Consider the following 18938-nt stretch of genomic DNA (forward strand, 5'->3'; position numbering starts at 1 on the left):
GCCATTGTGGACAGTAAGAGGCACCATGTTTAAAACCATACTTAAAGCCAGGCAGGTGCTGGTGGTGAACACCTGTGATTCCCGCTGCTCAGGAGGCTGAGGCAGGAGGATCACAAGTTCCAGGCCAGCCTCAGGAACTTAATGAGATCCTGTCTCAAAATTAGAAATAGAAAGAGCTAGGGATATAGCTCAGGCCCCCTGGGTTCAATCCCCAGTACCAAAAGTTGAAACTATATTTAATGAAGTGATCGTGACTGCTGCCTCTTTACCCTGTGCTTGGGCACTTTGAAATCTGTAAAGCACAAATGTGATAAGAACTGTGTTCTTCAGGACTTTGTCTGCTCTAGTATTTTACCAGCTTGCTTCTCTGAGGTGACTCTGCACTTTTCTTTAATTAGCAAGGTGGCTTTGGATATGGACCCCCTCAGCTGTGAGCAGGCTCTGGGCGTCCCTAGGGAGGTTGGTAAGCACACCCGTCCCTGCCTCCTTTGGCTCCTCCCTCACTATAGCGCCAGGCCTGGCCAGCCTTGTCTTTGGCTCTCCAGGCAGGACCTGAGGTAGCCCAGAGTGCCCGGGCCATTGGTGGTGAGTGAGGACTGTTGTCAGGGTACGGCCCGAGGCTCCAGCTCAGAAGCCTCCAGGAGGAGGTGGTTAGGAGACGGGCCTTGCTGGCGCCGTGTGCTGTGTGTGCACCCCTCCCGTGCAGAACGGTCCTAGCGCAGGGAGCCTGCCCAGAACCTTTGGGGCAGCATTTTGTGATGGAGAAGAGCAGAGGCAGAAGAAACGAGAGGAGGAAATCGTCCCCCGTCCTTTCTCTTGTCCCTGGGTAGCTGGAGAATGGAGCCGTCGGCTGGGCCATCCAGAAGCCTGAAGTTGTCCCCAGGCCACCCGCTGGGGACAGAGGCAGGGAGCACCTGGAATATTACTGTGTCTTTTGAGCAAGAGGTGAAGTGGCCTCAGAGGACACAGGGGTGTGGCTGGCCTGCCCCTAAGCGGGTGCTTCCCAGGAGCCTATGATGAAGGCATTTCACGGGGGCCCTGTGGGGCCGCAGGCTGCAGGTGTGACTTCACACACGTGTTTACCCAGGCCCCACTTCCATCTTGCTCTCTAAGGACTGTGTCCACCACTGGTAGCCTAGAGGGAGAGGGGACATTTTATTTTATGAGACAATTTAATAGGTGCTTTTTAATTTCTTCTAATCTCCACAAACCTCTTTTCACTACTTTGCCTCAACACATCACCTAACATTCCTGTAGTGTCACCAGCTCAACCCCAGCTTCTGGCCAACATTATCACATAACTAGTCGACCAGCGGTGCCACCTGCGCTAGGTAAGCCACAGCCAAAATGGCCTAGAGTCTCCTATAGCGCTGCCGAGAAGAATCCTTGTTAGGGACATCTGACCTGTCCTCAGCAGGGCTCTCCTGCCTCTGCCACCTGAGTGCCCATTGGAGCCCCGTGGTGGGTGCCTTCGGTGCCTTCTCCGGCCTGCCTGGCCTGGCTCATGCACCTGGGATCCTCACGTGCCTTGGGTTTCCGTGGGTCTTGAGGCCCCAGCAAGGTAGCTGTTATTAAGATGGCTACTGCAGCCCTGCGGGAGGCTCAGGCGCTCTGCCCTCCTGGGCTCCCCTGGCCTGTGTCAGCACCAGAAGCCTGACCTGCCCGCTCAGCTCGCTGCCCATTGTGCCTGTGCAGGGGGGAGCTGGGGCCTATGTGGAGGCCGCCCGAGGCTCAGCTCCCCTGCAGGCTGGGTGTGGTGTGGGACTGATGGATCCAGACACCAGACTGCATGCCCACGCTGGCCGAGGAGCTGGCCAGCAATCCGACCCGCCCTGCCTGCCGTCCCTCTGCTGCGCTGTGGACATTGGTAGAGGCAAAGGGCAGGTGAGCAAGGGCTGAAGCTGACGATGGGTGTCCTACCTGCCGTCAGATGGGCTGGAGCTCACTTCCTTTCCTTGAAGTGGGCCTTGCTATATTGCCCAAGCAGGGCTTTAATCCTGGGCTCAGTTGTCCTCACGAGCAGGTGGGTCTGCTGGTGTGCCTGGGAGCCCACTCTCCGCCAGTTTTGCTTCTTTGATGCTTTTTAATTTATTTACATATGTATTTGCCCTGGAGATTGAACCCAGGGGTGCTTATCCACCACATTCCCATGCCACACCCCCACCCCTGCTTTTTTTGAAACAGGGTCTCGCTAAATTGTTTAGGGGCCTCACTGAGTTGCTGGGGCTGGCTTTGAACTCGTGATCTTCCTGCCTCAGCCTCCTGTATCGCTAGGATTGCAGGCGTGGCCACCATGCCTGGCGTTGATGTCTAATTTTACTCAGAATGAGAGGTGCAGCCCTGTCAGCTTGATGGCTATTGGTGTATCTGGACCATTGCTTTAAGGTATGTTAGAAATGTGTTTTGAGGGCCAGGGTTGTGGCTCAGTGGTAGAGTGCTTGCCTTGCATCTCTGGTACCTCACAAAAATAAACAAATAAAGAAATGTGTGAGATCACTTCTCACCTGCCCCAGTAGTTTCAGGAGCAAAGGGTCTTGTGTTCTGTGGAGTGGTTCCTGTCTTGTTGCAGCCTTTCCCAGACTTGGTCCAGGTGCTGCCTTTGAGATGCAGTGGTGGGTCTTCTCTTCGTGGAGGAGTGCTTTCAGGCTGTGTGGTCTTGTGTCCATGTGGGGCTGTGTCTTCTGGTGACTGAGCGGCTGTGTCGCCAGCTTTCAGGCCAGGCGTGGCCTCACATGGCATAGCTTCTCCAGCCCCCAGCAGGGTTCTCTTCAGCCCGAGCTTAGGCAGATCTGAGCTGCTGCGACCAAAGAGTCCCAGTGGCTCCAGTGCCATCCTGACTTTGCCATTATCCATGTTTTTATGATTTTTGGTTTGACTCACAGTTCCCTCTGAAGCACAGCAGGAAAGAAGTGGGGAAAGGGAGGAGGGATAGGTGGGATTTCTTTCTTTCTTCCTAGGGATTGAACCTAGGGGTGCTCTACCACTGTGCCGCCCCCGCCCTTTGTGTTTTTATTTTGGGACAGGGCCTCTGCGTTGCTGAGGCTGCCCAGAGCTTGCAGCCCCCCTTCTCAGCTTCCTGAGTTGCTGGAATCTCCGACGTGTGCCCCTGGGCCTGGGGGGAGCGGTTAAGCCTTGGGGCTTTCTTTACATCCAGGCAAGGATTGTCTGGCAAGTTTTCCACCCATTCAGAGGCTGTTGTGGGCCTTGCCTTTTGTGTGGTCCATAAATCGCTGGGTGTTAAGGCCTCAGAGCAGACTGCTGGCAGCTCCTGGGCGTGGCAGGCATCTTGACTGGCTGCAGACCCCCGAAGCCAGCATGGTCTCTGACTGTGAAGTGCAGTGTTAAGAGCTTGGTCCTTGGAGGGGGTGCACTCAGGTTTGGATACTGGCTTCTCCAGGTGGACCGTGTGACTTCAATAATGTACTAACCTTTGCCAGGCTGGCTGCCCTCTCATAGAGGCTATTGTGAGATGATGCTCAGATACCCACTGGGCACGTGGCTTGTGGTGATTGCTAGTAAATGGCCACCACCAGTGCTGCTGTTTCTGCCATCATCACAGTTCCAGGGCCTCCCAGGGAAGCCAGCTGGGGGGAGGGGCAATCTGCCTAGTTACCCTGTGACGAAAGAGGAAAGGCGACAGTCTAGGTGGGGGCAGCACCTCCCGCGGGTGCTGTGTGGGCTCCTTTGCTGCTGGGTTGGGGAGGGTTGAGCCAGGGCGGTGGCCCTGCCTGCTGCAGCAGGCACTTGTTCTGCTCCCGTCGGCAGGAAGCTTGGGAATCATGGCCATTTTCCTGAGAGCTAGAGGAAGTGGGGTCTGCAGGCCTCAGGCCCTGGAGAGGCTCCCGGAGCTGCTCCCTGCTCTGCCTGCAGGGGTTTCCAGGTCTGCACAGCCCCCCCCTCCACCACTCTAAGAATGGGGGCAAGCAGAGCAGCTGTATCAAAAACCAGCCCCCGGAGCTGGAGACACAGCTCGGTTGGTAGAGCTGTTGCCTCACATGCACAAGGTCCTAGGTTCAATCCCCAGCACCACATGCACACGTACGAAACTGGCAAATCTTACTGTATGTTAATTGTACCTCAATAAAATTGACACAAAAATTGTTGTAAATGAATATACATTAAAAAAATAAAAAAGAGGGCTGGGGATGTGGCTCAAGCGGTAGCGCACTTGCCTGGCATGCGCGGGCGCTGGGTTCGATCCTCAGCACCACATACAAATAAAATAAAGATGTTGTGTCCACCGAAAATTTAAAAATAAATATTAAAAAAAAAAAAACCCAAGCCCCCCCAGGGGACTGCTCATGGTGAGCCATTGCCATGAAGAAGTGCTGACCCGCTGAGTACATCCTCCTCCAAACAAGGGCCTGGAGAAGGCGGTGCGGCCCGGGGGCAGGCATGCGGAGTTACACCCGGTGCCAGGGTGTAGGTCTCCTGGCTCCATCTGGGACGCGTTTCCTCTCCCCGTGCTCATTCTTTGACCATATTTGCTGCTCCTCAGTGGCAGGGTCAGAAATAGCCAGCCAGCCTCGGGAGCCTTCACCCAAGGGAGCCCAGCTCCCCTGAGGCCTGCACAGCAGCCAGCTGTCAACCTCCTTGGCTCCAGGAAGGTCTTTGGGAGAAAAGCAAAGGGAGGGTTGGGGTTCCAGCCTGAGGCCTGCTGCTTGGTTGCTCTTTGCACAGTGCTGGTGAGGCTTCGCCCTGAGCTGACCGCCCTGCTCAGCCTCCTGACTCACCAGGTGGCAGCCCAGGGACACAGTATTTGCCACTGTTGGTGCTGGGTTAATCCATATAATCCTAACAGGTTCTAATACTGTAAAGTCGGGTTCGGGTAGCTTACTGTGAGCCATTGGCTTTTCATGTACTGTCTTGGTATTTGTCCAAAACATTTAGGGGTAGGTGTTGGTATTCTGGCCTAAGAGATGAAGCAACAGAGGCTCAGAGAGGTTAGGTGACTTACCTGAGATCATAACAGCCAGCAAGCAATAGAGTTGGAGTCTGCACTCCAGGTGCTTAGATTCACAGAGCTTGTGCTTCGGACCACTCTTCTGTCCTGTTTCTTAGCACCTCGCAGAGGCAAGGATGGAGCTCAGCGGTAGAGTGCCTGCTGAGCATGCCCCAGGCCCTGGGCTCCGTCCCCAGCACAGGGGGAAAAGCTTCACTGCTTGGACCTTGACTAGGACACCAGTGGGGGCCTTGGAAGCCTGGTCCCTGCCAGCAGCAGTCCTAGCAAACGTCTTGCAGGTGACTGGAAATGACATCAACACGACTCGTGGGTTTTGGGAAACCTTGGGACTGTGTATGTGGCTGCGTGTCTTAGAGGTGATACTCCTTGGCTCCAGGGCCCGGCTGTCAGCCCTCGTGCATCCTGCGTGGCATGGTGTCTGCTGTGGTGACGCTCTTCTCTGGCACGTGGAGTTGAGGGTGCCGGCTCACTCCTGCAGCTGATTGGACCTGCCTACCTTCAGGGTCTGCTCAGCTTGGAGAGTGTGATGTGGTGGCACACGATGCCCGGGAGAGGCCAGCCAGCGTGGCGCCCTCTGCTCTCGTCCCCCCAGCCCCCACCTCCCACCCATGGAGACCTGCAGGGCCTGCTCCCCCATCAGCCCCTGCTTCCTTCCCTGTGGCCCCGCCTCTGGCATTCTTCTTCCTGGAGGGCCGAAGGGTTGTCCGCTGCGCTGCCTGCACCTTGACTGCTCCACACCCAAAGAGACCCCCGCCTGTCACAGGCGCTGCCACAGACTCCAGGTCTCACGGGGTCAGTCTCTTCCTCCTGGCTTCCTCCGTCCTTTCTCATGACAGTTCTGAACTGTGATGTAATGTGGCGCCGCATGGCTAAAAACTCTGGGCCCTCTGGACCCACAGGGAGGACGGCCCAGCTTGGTGTTGGGCTTTGCTCCTTGCCCTGAGTTTCCTGGCCTCCCCAAGGTCCAGCCACGCTGAGCTGCCCTCCCTTCCCGAGCTCCCTGCAGGCTGGGAGTCCTCCCTCCATCCTGCTCATCCCTGCCCCCACTTGACACTGGGACGCCTCTGACTGATGGTTCTCGGGGAAGCCAGCAGCAGTGTCCTGCCAGGACTCACTCAGCGGCAGCACTCAGAAGAGATGGAAAGCGCGTGTGTGACTTAAACGATCTAATGGTTGATGCTGGGTTTTTCAGTCAGCCCTAGGGAGAGGACTCAGTGTTCGTGTTCAAGAAGTACCAGCCTGTGCAGGGGCTCGGCTCCCTCCCTCCGGCAGGGGCTCGCTGGGCAGAGTGGTGTGGGCACAGTGGAGCCGTGAGCTCCTAGAGATGGTGAAGTCTGTGGCATCCTGTCCTCTGGGAAGCCTTTTACAACCCTGGCCTGTTCCCAACCCTGTGTCCAGCTCAGGCTTTAGTGTCCCTCTCCCAGGGGCACGCCTAGTGTCCCAGGGTCTAGCTCAATCAGGGCTCAAAAGAAAAGGCTGACAACTACAAGAAGTCAGACCCCATGTATATGTGACATGTCAGGATACATTCTACTGTCATGTATAACTAAGAGAACAAATAAATTTAGAAAAGAAAAGGATGAGAGGCAGAGAGATTTCATTTTTAAAAAATAACATGACAGTGGGGCTGGGCATGTGGCTCTGTGGTAGAACTCCTGCCTCCTGTGCACAGGGCCCTGGGTTCCATCCCATCACCACAAAAAATACATAAAGTAGCAAAACACCAGAGAGGTGGCAGGATAAGCAAGTGTTTGGTGATCTGCCAGCTGTGATCCCCTTCCTCAGAGGCCACCTGTGTGCAGAGGCCACTGCAGCTCTGTATGTGAGGGTCCTATCCTCTCAGCTGTGGGAGGAGTCCCCTGGGAAGACTTGCCCTGCCAGCCCTTTTTGGTTTCTGGGAGGAGGCTCCTGTGGATAATCACCTTGACGATAACTTGGCATTCCCAGAATTTCTTTTGGAATCCTAAACTTGATTGTCCCCCACTAATCATGAGCCAGAGGAGAGAGGAAGAGGAAATTTGAACCTTTGCCACCCACAGTCTCATTCTTAAACTGAATCAGTAATTGAATGTTATTAAGCAGAATTAATTTGCCTCCTGCGGGAGGTTTATGATGAATGAAAGGATTGCTAATCGGGGAGGGAGCCAGGCTACCCTCTGTGGTCATCAATATTTCATAGCCACCAGCAGTGTCAGGAAGTCCTGGCTCGCTGACCTTGAACGCTCTAGAAGGCAGGAGATAGCCAAGGAGGTTGTACTTAAAGGGCTTATTATTACAGGGCGCTTAACGGAAACTGAAGCAAAATTTGCCAAGTGCATCTGAGGGTTAATGGAATTTGCACCCTTGGCTGGTGGAAGGCTCCCCAGCAGTCACTCTGGGGTCAACCCAGTGGGTCCTAGTGGAGAGAGCATCTCCCTGGGTACAGTGGCAGAGCTGAGGGGGTTCGCGCTGGCCCTCAGGTGGGCGTCTGTGATTTCCTTGGTGCCCCTGTGCAGTACGCAGCTGCCCCTCAGAGCAGCTGCAGCTGGGTGGCCTGTGAGAGCAGCTTCACCAGGCCCTGGGGTGGACGGAGCCTCCCATCTGCCTCCTTGCCAGAAGTGAGGTGTGTCTCAACCCCTCTTGACTGAGGGGGTGCATGAACGGGACACGGGTCCCAAGAATGGTGTGCCCCTAGAGTCCCAGCTGCTCAGGGGCTGGCTCAGCTGGTAGGGTCTTGCCTCAGAATGAATGAACTATCAAGCGCGCAGACGGGGAAGAAGCGAAGCTAATGAGCTCTTCATGTTGTTCTTGTCCCTAGCTGCCATTAACTTAGCAAAGCTGAAGCTTTTCAGACATTACTACGTCTTGGTGAGTAAAAAAAAAAAAAAAAAAAAGACCCTGAGTCTCTCAGTTAGATGAGTTCAGGGGGCAGAGCCAATGCGGGAAGCGGGATGGACGCCCAGGAGGGGCAGCCCTGGATCTGCTCGGATTGCCTCACAACAGACTGTACCTCCCGAAACGGAAAGTAAATATCCGGGTTACTACTTCTTACATTTAACTTTCAGTAGTTAAATAATACATTGATATAAAATATAAATGCCAGGATTCTAGAAACCCAGCACAGCCCTGTGGAGCCTGCTGACCCTGTCCAGGGCTGCTGCCACGGTGAGGTGGTGGCTCTCCACAGCAATCCTGGTGTGTGCCCCGCAAGCCGCTCCCTGGGGTGTTGCTGTTCATTAAGAAAACGAGGGCTGCACCCTGTGCCCTTCTGCAGGCTTTATGTTTTCCCATAAGATTTAGAGAACCTCCCTCTCTCTCCCAAAGTTTTCTGCAGGAAACTAGTTTCATGTTATGCTAATGGTGATATTTCCCTTAAGAACAGAGATGGAGGCGGTTTTTGTAAAACTTAAGAATGGGGACAGTGACGGGTGTGCAGAGAGATCCCTGTAAGCTAAGCACAGCCACCAAGTCAGAACCACTGTGAGTTCTTAGGGTCGTGGTTTCTTGGTGTCCATAAGGTGCAGGTCTGCTGGAGTTCGCCCCGTGGCTCCTAAAAGAAAGTTGCCAAGTCTTTTGTCATGGTTTTGGCCTCCACTGTCACTGGAAGATTCTTGTATATGGGCGAACATTAGCGATTTCATTAGAGAAGCAGGGGCAGGTGACTTTTTGCAAGGGCCTTGTCCTCCACTAGAAGAGGCACAGGAGTCACCATAGAGCCTCTCCTGACACAGGAGGTGGCCATGAGCAGTGATTCTCAATGGCCAGGCAAGGGTACTGGGCCTGTGTGCCCGAAACCCTAGCATGCCTGGCCTGCCTGCAAGCCTGGCCACCATGAACCTGGTCCCATGAGCAGCCTGGGCAGCAACTGAGCCCTCGTTACTGCAGTGAAGTGGAGGCCTCCCCATGAGGACAGGATGTGGGTACGTCCTGACTGTGGCCCTGGACCTTTACAGCAGTGCAGGCAGAGAGGCCAGGAGTCAGCCTCTCCCTGTGGGCTGTAGTTGGCTGCTACTACTGATGATTATCTCTCCAAGCCTGGGAATAAAAAGGCTGCCCCTGGGAGATTGAAATGAGGTTTGGAGAGGTGAGGAGGGTCTAAGAGCAGATGTACCCAAGTGTGCTGTCCTCCCTTGGTGGCTGTGGTCATCGTCTTGGCCACCTAGAGACAGTGAGGAGTTCCTTCCCAGTGTAACCAGCAGAGTGGCCATTTCTCTCTGCTGCACTTATGAGTTAACACTCCAAGTCACGCAAGTCTTTGGGTAGTTCTGTTGAGTTTGTGAAAGCAGTTTATTAGAAGAAAGTGGTTATCAACTTCTCTGTTGATTTTGTGTTTTGTTTCCTTCCTCTTCATACAGATTGTGTGTTACATATACTTCACCAGGATCATTGCATTTCTCCTTAAACTTGCTGTTCCATTCCAGTGGAAGTGGCTCTACCAGGTATACTGCTCTCGGGACGGTGCAGAGTTCATGTCTGAGGATAAAGTCCAGGGATGTAACTTAAGGTTGTTTCTTATTCACATGGGAATGGCCCCTAAGACCTGCCATCTCTTCCAGCGACAGTTAAGATTACCTGTTTGGGACCTGTGACCCTAGCAGTTTGGGAGGCTGAGGCAGTAGAATTGCAAGTTCACAGTCTGCCTCAGCAACTTAGTGAGACTCTGTCTCAAAAAAAAAAAAAAAAAAAAGAAAACAATGGACTGGGGGACTTGGGTTGTGGCTCAGTGGCTGAGTGTCTGCCTTACACATGAGGCACTGGATTCAATCCTCAGGACCGCATAAAAATAAATAAACAAAATAAAGGTATTTGTTTATCTACAAATATATATATATAATTTTTTTTAAAAGGGCCTGAGGATGTGGCTCAGTGGTTAAGCGCCCTTGGGTTCAATCCCTAGAACCAAAAAAAAGAAGATGATGATTATCTATTTGGAGTTACCTTTATCAGGGTCCCCCCTTCCCCCCTGTAAGAGTTCTGTTTCTATTCTTCACACTTGAATAATCCTACTCTTTTTAAAAAAATTATTATCTATTTGCTCTGGAGAGCTGCTAGATTACATGAGAAATCTGGCATAATTGCATTATTGATTTTAGTTTTCAATTTTAAAACTCTTTAGAGAAAAGCTTCAGGCAGAGTCAGTATTGCCCTTTGTAATTAAAGCTTGGATGGGATGGGGTCTTTCCTAGTTATCAGGCCTAGAACAGTTTAGAATCCAGCCCTCCCTCCTTCTTTGCCCTAATATTATTATTATTTGAATCATCCAATATCTTTGTAAATCCTAGGACCGTTTTTGTTGTTGTTTTGTGGTGCTGGGGATTGAACCCAGGGCCTTGTGCATTTGAGGCTAGCACTCTACCAACTGAGCTATGACCGACCCCAGCCCTAGAACTGTTTAACTGCCAGACAAGTAGATGGTTTAGCTATCCTTTTTTCTTGAAGAATTCACTTGGTACATTAGGCACCAGTGTTGGAAAATTTGGGTATAAATTGAACTTTTAAGAGGTACTAGTGAGCCGGGCATGGGGATGCATATCTGTCATCCTAGTGGCTCTGGAGGCTGTGGCAGGAGGATCACAACTTAGTGAGGCCCTAAGCAACTTGGCAAGAGCCTGTCTCAACATAAAAAATAAAAAGATGTGGGGATGTGGTTAAGCAACCTGGTTTCAATCCATGGTACAAAAAAAAAAGGTACCAGTGAAGCCAGATGTGGTGTCACACGCCTGTAATCCCAGCAGCTTGGGAGGCTGAGTGAGGTAGGAAGATCACAAGTTCCAGGCCAGCCCCAGCAATTTAGACCCTGTTTCCAAAATCAGAAAGGATTCGGGGTGTACCTCAGTGGTAGAGTACCCCTGGGTTCAATTCCCAGTCCCCCCCATGCCCCCCCCCAAAAAAAAAAATACCAGTGAAGGAGTTGGGAACGGAGCTCAGTGGAGTAGAGGGCTGGTCTAGTGTGCCCAAGGCATGAGGCCCTGGTCCTAGGGGCAGACTGCTCCTGGCTTAGGCTTCAGATCTAGGGAGTGCTCGGGGGCCATGAACGTGGCCTTGAACGGTGGCCCTGAGTGAGCAGTTAGCAAGGAGTGAACTGTGCGGATATGTGGGTCGTGTTGAAGGATAGTGTTGCTGATCCCTTTATTTTGGGGTGGTTTTTAAATCTGCAGCTCCTGGATGAAATGGCCACATTGGTGTTCTTCGTTCTGACGGGGTATAAGTTCCGTCCGGCTTCAGATAACCCCTACCTACAGCTGTCTCAGGAGGAAGACGACTTGGAAATGGAATCTGTGTAAGCCACCCCCCTTCCTCGATCTCCTCGGCCCTGCCCCCTGTGCCTACCTGAAAGTGGCACCATGGAGGGCCTGCTGCTCTCGGCATCCTGCTGCTCCAGAGGTGCCCTCCACCTTCAGCAGAAGGCCGTGATCGTGCATGTCCAGGCGCTCTTACTGGTTTGAAGCGCAGTGTCTGCCAGCCATTGCTAGTCTGTCGGGGGGAGAGGAAGTTGGCAGCTGTCAAGCCCCACTGCGGCAGCTTCCTGTAACTCAATGGCCAGGGCAGAAACATCGACAGCAGCTTATTTTTGAAAGTGTCATTTGAGAGTCTGCTGCTGATCCTCCATGTCCTCTGTATCAGATGCCCAAGTGGCTGTTCACAGCTGGCACAGCGACTTTGATCTGGTCTGAGCACTGTTTGGGGCTTTTCTGAGTCACAGGGTAAGGGACTTAGGGGCTTTGTTTCTAGGAGAGGGCGATCATTTTCTAGAAGGGTGACAGTGATTAAGCCTATTTGCTTGTGAGCTCTGAGTGTGCTCAGCCAGCTCAGTGGTCGTGTTTCACTGTGAGCTTCAGGCTGAGGCGTTGTCCCAGCGCCACCCGCCTCTTGCCTTTTTATAATTCAAAGGTCGAGATTCAGCCCATGCTGGGCTCTGCTTGGCTGCCAGGCAGTGTGGGCCAGCTCTTTGTGCTGGCTGCTCTGCTGGGATAATAAATGAAGGCAGTGCCCAGATGGACCCCTTCCGGCATCTCCCTGTGCAGAGGAAGAAATAGATGCCTTTTTATAGGCAGGAGAAGGGAGCAGGAGGACCAGCAGCTGGGCCTTTCCAGAAGTAGCAGGTCTGAGCTGGGACTGTCGGCCCAGGTGCCACTTGTGCAGGTCAGCTGCAGGCAGCAGCCTCGTTGGCTCACTGGGAGCAGGGGCTGAGGATTTAGTCCCTCTGGAGGCCTTGATCTTGGCCACAGATGTTTGGCAGTGGTCCTCCAGGATTGACAACTAGAAGCTGAAGGGCTTCCTCTACAGAATTGAACTCCAAAACCACATGGCCAGAGTTCCTATTCCCCACATCCTTTCCCTTAGCCATTGTGTGTGGAAGTGAGGATGTATTTGTCTCGGGGCAAAAAGTTTTTAAAGTTTTGTTTTGAAGTTGATTTTTCCCTAATGTTTCGGAGTTGATTTCTCCATCCCTGTTGATGGTAGGGGTAGGCATCTTAGCAAGCCGGTGGGTATGCCTGTTAAAGTCGAGAGGGGGCCAGGCACAGGGCGCACTCCTGTAATCCAGCTACTCCTGAAGAGGCAGGAGGATGGCAAGTTTGAGGCCAGACCCTGACTCAGAATAAAATATAAAAAGGGCTGGGATGTGGCTCCGTGGTTAAGCTCCCCTGGGTCAATCTCTGTCCTCCCCCCTAAAAAACAAGGAAGGTTGGGAAGGGAAGGAGAAGATGCACTGACCCCCAGACTCTGGGGAGCTGGAATGTCTTTATCCTGGCAAGGTCTGGGGAAGGTTGGGATGCTGGGTCAGGGAGAACCCTGTGGTGGCCTAGTTTACACTCTTGTGTTTGGATCATGCTGAGTGTTTTTCGGGGCTTTGGGAGCCAGACCTTGAGAGTGAAGTGAGCTGCACGGCGGTGGCAGAGGGGCTGCATGTGGAGCAGCTGCAGGAAGTCAGGCCGGGAGGGTGTAACTTGGAGTGGGTGTTTCCGGGGAGCGCTGGCTCGGTTCAGCCAGCGGCGTGAAACGGAAGGAGTTCAGGAGCTAACCCTGGCAGAGCACCTTTCACTCGGCCAGGAGATTGGCTTGGAAAGTTCTAGGATTTCTGTTTAGCTAAGAATGCTGCTGTAGGGGGGTATAGTTCAGTGGCAGAGCACTTGCCTTGCACGTACGAGGCCCTGGGTTCCATCCCGAGCACTGCACAAAAGGGAGAGAAGGCTCCGTTGAGAAAGTTCTGTGGACATCTTAGATTGACAGAGCAGAAGTGGCCTGACACGGATGCCTCACCACCGGCCGCCATGCCCACCACAGGTGAGCGTGTGGGCTCATTATGGCTTCTCAGGGATGACATGGCACCAGGGCTATCATCTCTTCTGCTTGGAAGTGCTGTACCTGGATGGCATCTCTTAAATCTTCTAGAAATAGCACAAGCCAGAGGCAAGGAGAGCCCTGGCCTCGATACTCCAGAGCCATTGGCTGTCTGTAAAGCATCAGCCACACCGGTGGGTATTTGCTGTTGAACCTCTTTATGGGAAGAAGTATTCCGGTTTCCCACACACATGCCCCAGAAAAGGTGCACAGCTTCCTAGCAGGTCTCATTCCGTGGGGCGTGCAAGCCTCACCCAGCCACTCTCCGCCACTCTCCAGTGTGTCTGCACCTGCTGTCCTGCCTTTGAGGCCGGGCTGTGGCTGTGGAGACAGCCCATGTGGGAAGTGGGTCTTGCCAGGTGGGTCCTAGGCCTGAGCCTGCTCCCCCGGGGCAGAGCTTCAGGGTCACTGTGTCTGCTTTCTGAGGCCCATGCTTGCCCACAGTCCTGCATCTTTGCAGCCCTTGACCCCATCAGGCCTCTACTTTTCTCAGAAGGAGGGTGAGGAGGAGAGTGCAGCCCTCCTGTGGCTCTTACATCTTTTTGGGCCTACCAATTTTAGTCGCAGAATTTATTGTCAAAAAAGTCCAGTGAATTAAATTGTATTAGATGAAATTTTAATGATCAGACTTGGCAGCCCTTTGCATGTACTAGGGTGGCGGGTGCTTCGTGATCGCCTGCAAGAGGGCCCTCATGGTTTCTGTTCTCTCCCTTTCTCAGAGTGACGACATCAGGGGTGATGGAAAACATGAAGAAAGTCAAGAAGGTGACCAACGGCGCTGCAGAGCCCCCGGGTGAGTGGGAAGGCACCGCGTGAGCGCCACCCGGGAGGACGGCGCTGTCAGAGAACACTGCAGCTTACCCGTCGTCCTCTTGGTGAGCAAGAGCAGCTCCGACAGCCCACCGCAGAGCCTGGGGCAGGGTGAAGTGCCATGGACACCTACTTTGTACTCTTTGAGGGAAACTGGATCTGCAGCTGGTGCCAGGCAGCTGGGACTGTCCTCAGGGGGGAGGGAGGTCGGAGTGAGGAGGAGGAGAGGAGCCTGCCTGTCACTGAAACATTCCTAATGGCCCACAGGCCCACACAGTGGTGGCCCTGAGCGCTACAGTGGCTGGCCTCTGCGGCTGTCTGCTGCCTTCACAGCACTCCATGCTGCTCTGGGGAATGGCCACAGGTCTCCAAAGATGTCCAAAAGGGACCGGGAGGGTGTCCTTACATCTTTGGGAGGTGAGAATGCATCGGAACCATCCTAGGAGGTGAGGCCAAGCCCCACTGGTGCCCAGCAGCTGCCCAGGTCCTAGCCCAAGTGGCGCCTTGACCTCTGCTCCAGACCCTGGCAGTGACCGGCACTGAGGGCACAGGAGGCCTGTTGCCTGTGTGCCATTCTGTCACTGTCAGGGTCCCAGCCCCAGGACACAACCCCGCTGGAGGGACATGGGCTTCCTGAGGGCAGGATGGAACTGTCTTTAAGCTCAGAAGTGTCCCCGGGTCTCCCTGGGGCCCCTCCTGCGCAGAGCAACAGCCCTCCTGTCTTCTTCCCCTCTTGAGGCTTTAACTTTTTTTTATTTTTAAAATATGATCAGAATTTAGAAGAAAACAGGGACAAATTTTCCTTAAGAACAGCTGGGGCAGAAATTGTGCATTTCAGCGAGTGCCTCGTGGCACGTCCTCCTTGTTACAGCCTCGCTGTGGGCCAGCAGGGCTTCCAGGTGGTTCAGCACAGTCACCCCGGGCTCCAGGAGCCTCGGTGGAGGCAGCGCATCAGCTGACCAGCCGCAGGTGGCAGGGTCCCTCCCTGCTCAGAGAGTCTCTCCAAGCTGCAGGGTGTAGGAGGAGCCCTGGTGGCTCTTGGGAGGAGTAGAGTGACTGGAGAGGAGTCCTTCAAATGGTGGGACACACTCAGGCGGTCCCTTGTGATGGAGGGCTTCGCAGTGACCAAATACGCCCCATCAGGAAAGCTTTGTGATGCTTGGTGGCCTAGCTGGGTAGGGTCACTTCCAGAAGCTCCAGCCAGACCCTGCCTCGACTTGTGGGAGAGCTGCCTGCAAGGGACAGGTCTTCCTGGCTCGGAAGGGCCAGTCAGGAACCATGGGGCCTGTGGCTCCCTCGCTGTTAGTTTTGGGAGCCTGAAAAGTGCTCAGAAAATGGTGATCCTCTCTGTCCCTGCCACTTGGGCTCCGGGGAAGCAGCAACCTTCCTGCGCACTTTCCTTAGCCGTCCACACCCTCCGGCCCGCTGGCTGTTGCCGAGGAGGCACGGGCCTCTGCTCAGCAGTGGCACTGCTCCCTCAGGCAGGTGTGTAGGGGAGTGTGAGTATCTTCCTGTCCTCAAGAGAAGGAAAAACAGGCCGTGAGGATTTACTTGGGGACCTTTCCTTTTTCCTCTTTCTCCCCAAGTTAATTGGGGCTGTGGGCCAGGAGCGGAGTTGGAGGGAGGAAGGGAGTAGTTCAACACTTGGTTTTCCTGTGCATAAACATGATACCAGCGCTGCAGGCATGTGTCTCCTTCTGTGACCGCTGAAACTCCCGTCTGTACCTCTCCCGGGGGACACATCTGCCGTTCCCCCAGCAGCAGATGTGAATGAGGCCCAGCCGCCTTCGCAGGAACAGAAGGTGTGCCGAGACCTCTCCGCTAGGAGGGTCTAGTGCTGCCGTCCTCTGGCTTTTTAAGGCCAGGAAGCAAGTGGGGTGGCAGAGGGAGGGCTTGTGGACCCGAGTCTCAGGGTTAGACTGAGCTGCTGCGGTCTGGCAGGCTGACCCTCCTGGAGCAAACCTGTGCACATGACACCAGGTGGGTCCCAGGTGCAGGTGGCCATGGGTGGTTTCCTGCCCGTGTTCTGCACAGCCACTGAAGGCTTGAAGTCAGTCTGGCGATGAAGAACCAACCCCTAGCCCAGGACTGGCAAAGCAGGCTCGGCCCAGACCGGAAACACCATCGACGCTCTCCATCTCGGTCTGTAATTCACTGTCTCTTTCTCCACCACTTAATAGCAGGCCCCAGGGTCCATCTCTGCCCTTGAACAAAGAGGACTGATCAGGATCCAAAGCTGGGGAGTTGCCCCCGCTGACAAGCCACCTCCTGCAGCCTGACCTTCCTGGCCCACCAGGCTCACCGTAGTGTTTGCACAGGAAGCCCTTGCAGTATTCAGGCACTGGGCAGAGAAGATGGGGTGCCCATGGCAGAGCCGTAGGTATTTATAGCTCTGCCTGACGCTCCCCCGCCCTGCTTCTGCCTACGCAAAATGTCCGTGATTCCTCTGAGATCTGCTGTGGGCTAGAAGTGCTGCTGGCTGCGAAATTTAATAAAGTGTGTATTTTGCTAGAAATTTATTTCTTGGACAACAACAGCAATCATTGATCTCTTAATCCTGGCCAAGGATCCGATCATCCTATTTCTTGATCCCTCGGTGCTTTAAAATTTGAGTGGCACTGCATTTGGTGATATTCAGCATGACTCTGGCAAACTGGCAGCTCACTCTCCTGTAATGAGCAGTTTGCTCCAGTCTGAAAGATGCTTTAGCAGACCCGTGGCCTGAGTCGGTGGCTTTTCTTTGTCCTTTTTTCTCCAAGAACCCACTTTAGAGTAAAACCACCTAGATTCTTTCTCTCTACCACATGTCCAGCCAGCCAAGGCAACGCTGCCTCTGTGCCCCGCCCCTCCCCCCACACACACACCCAGACTGCTGTGGCAAGATCACCACTCCCGCATGATGATCTCATCAGGATCTCTCTCTGCTCTGCAGCCTGCCTCCTCCTCGCCCCTCTGCTGTGCCTGCTGGCTCCCTGCGGGCGGGCGCGCTGGGAGGACTGTGAGGGCCTTGGTGCATTGCAGCATTTTCTCCAAGCTGCTCTGTGCAGAGTGTGTTTCCCAAGCTAAGGAGAATTTTATGGAGAAGGTTACACTGTACATCATAGCCTGGACCATGTGTGATGGTCTTCCCCACGAGCCCATCCCTGTAGGCAGTGTGGAAGATGACCGTTGAGCTGGGTGCAGTGGCCACGCCTGTAATCCCAGCAGCTCTGAAGGCTGATGCAGGAGGCAGCCTCAGCAATTTAGGCCTTCAGTAATTCAGTGAACCTGCCTCAAAATAAAAAAAAAAGAAGGGCTGGGAATGTGGCTCAGTAAGAAAGCGCCCCTGGGTTCAGTCCCCAGTCAAAAGATGACCGTTGCAAATGGCTGTCTGGCCATCTCCCCCACCCTGAAGCTCTTTGTTCAAGGGAGGCTTTTAGAGCCTTGGAGAACCTGGTAAGGTCCCAGGCCCAGCTCTGTTCACCCAGGAGAACCGCCAGTGAGTCACACGGCCAGGCTGCTGCCCAGCGGCTGCTCTAGCCCTGCTCCTGAGCCCCACGCCTCGCCCGGCTTGCCCCCGTCCCCGTCTCACAGCAGGTCAGCTGCTTTTCTTGTCCTTTTAGGATTCAGGACTTTGACTTATAGCTCTCAATTTACCAACAAGACATTTGTTTAGAACATATTAACTGTTCTGAAAGATTTGCTCTTTACTCTGGTTTTCCCTGGGGTGTTCTGGCAGGGAGTCCTGAAGACAGCCACCTGAGTCGATGCTGACACTTGTCACCACCTGGAACGTGGTTATTGGTTGGCAAACTGCCCTGGCTCCACTCCCCTGGGGCCACTTCTGTGGCCTGGTGATGCATGTGTGCCCCCCTCTAGGGGTGTGCTTGAGAAGTAGATCCTGCTTTTAGATGGCTCGCTGCCCAGGGAAGGACAGGCACACCCCCTGAGGTCCTGTGTGAAGAATACTCTGGGAGGGGACAAGCCAGGGAGCAAGGATGTGATTGCATTGCATGGGTGACCAGGTGGGGTCCTGACAGGACCGAGTCTGGATGATCCAGGAAAGGAGGGAGAGACGGGGAGGTACCTTGAGGCCTGGTTGAGGCTGCGTGGGGGAGGCAGGGCGGGCCTGCTGGGCAGCTAGGGCGCTGCTGCTCTCACAGATGGGAAATCCTGTCCACAGAGGGCCTCGGCCCCGTAAGGAGCTTCTGCAGGTCGTGCATGGCGTTCGCCTAGTCACATGACCTCAAAAGAAGCTGGGCACAGTGGCTAACGTGCTAACACAAACTGTTAATCCAGAACCAAATTTCATTTGATAAAGGGCTTGCAGGTCTGTAAACGCTATGTGCTTTCTGGATCAGTGGATAGAGGAGTTTTCTGGACTTTTCTAGCGCTAATGTCAATGAAGAGCCTCCATGTGCGCTTGTTGCAGGGGTGGGATGAGGTCAGGGGATTGTGGAGGACATCTCTCGCTGTGATGCAACCATGTCCAATAAAGATCCTATGCCGGAAGTGGGTGTTTGTACCTGAGGGAGCCTGGCTCCTGGATGCCCTCTCTCCACCTCCCTCGCATCACTTTTCTTTGTGATTTTGTTCATTAGAGTAGAGCTGCTTCCCACCTGCCCCGCCTGCTCAGAGAGCTCTCAGACCAGACTCGGCCTGGGTCCTGCCCACGTGGGGTCCTGGTGCCTTCTGAATTGGGACTGGGCACCGCTGCCACTTGCGGGGAGGTGGCAGTGGAGACTCGAGGCAATGCAGACTGAACTGTGCCTCCTCCTGGCACCAGTCACCAAAGAGCTCTGCCAGTTGTGCCCCATCAGGATCAGGAAGTCCGGGACTTTAGAGGGAGCATTTGTGAAAGCCA

At 54.1% G+C, this 18938-nt stretch overlaps 1 protein-coding gene across 2 annotated transcripts in view; it reads left to right on the plus strand.

The window, feature by feature from the left end:
• Positions 1 to 18586, plus strand: part of Gpr107 (G protein-coupled receptor 107) — a 64794-nt gene extending 46208 nt beyond the window's left edge. Inside the window, exons 15-18 of one of the 2 annotated variants that reach the window (XM_058581843.1) lie at positions 7761 to 7810; positions 9298 to 9381; positions 11101 to 11222; positions 13167 to 13941. In XM_058581843.1, the coding sequence (XP_058437826.1) occupies positions 7761 to 7810; positions 9298 to 9381; positions 11101 to 11222; positions 13167 to 13437 (527 nt within the window). In that variant the 3' untranslated portion in view covers positions 13438 to 13941. Of the gene's footprint in view, positions 1 to 7760; positions 7811 to 9297; positions 9382 to 11100; positions 11223 to 13166; positions 13942 to 14004 lie in introns of those variants that run through there. The other variant, XM_046451314.2, reaches the window with a different exon arrangement.
• The last annotated feature ends 352 nt before the right edge of the window (positions 18587 to 18938 follow it).

The sequence above is a fragment of the Marmota monax genome, unplaced genomic scaffold (assembly GCF_021218885.2).
Source record: "Marmota monax isolate L192 unplaced genomic scaffold, Marmota_monax_Labrador192_F-V1.1 WCK01_AAM20220418_F8-fsc00020, whole genome shotgun sequence".
In the NCBI taxonomy this organism is placed as follows: domain Eukaryota; kingdom Metazoa; phylum Chordata; class Mammalia; order Rodentia; family Sciuridae; genus Marmota; species Marmota monax.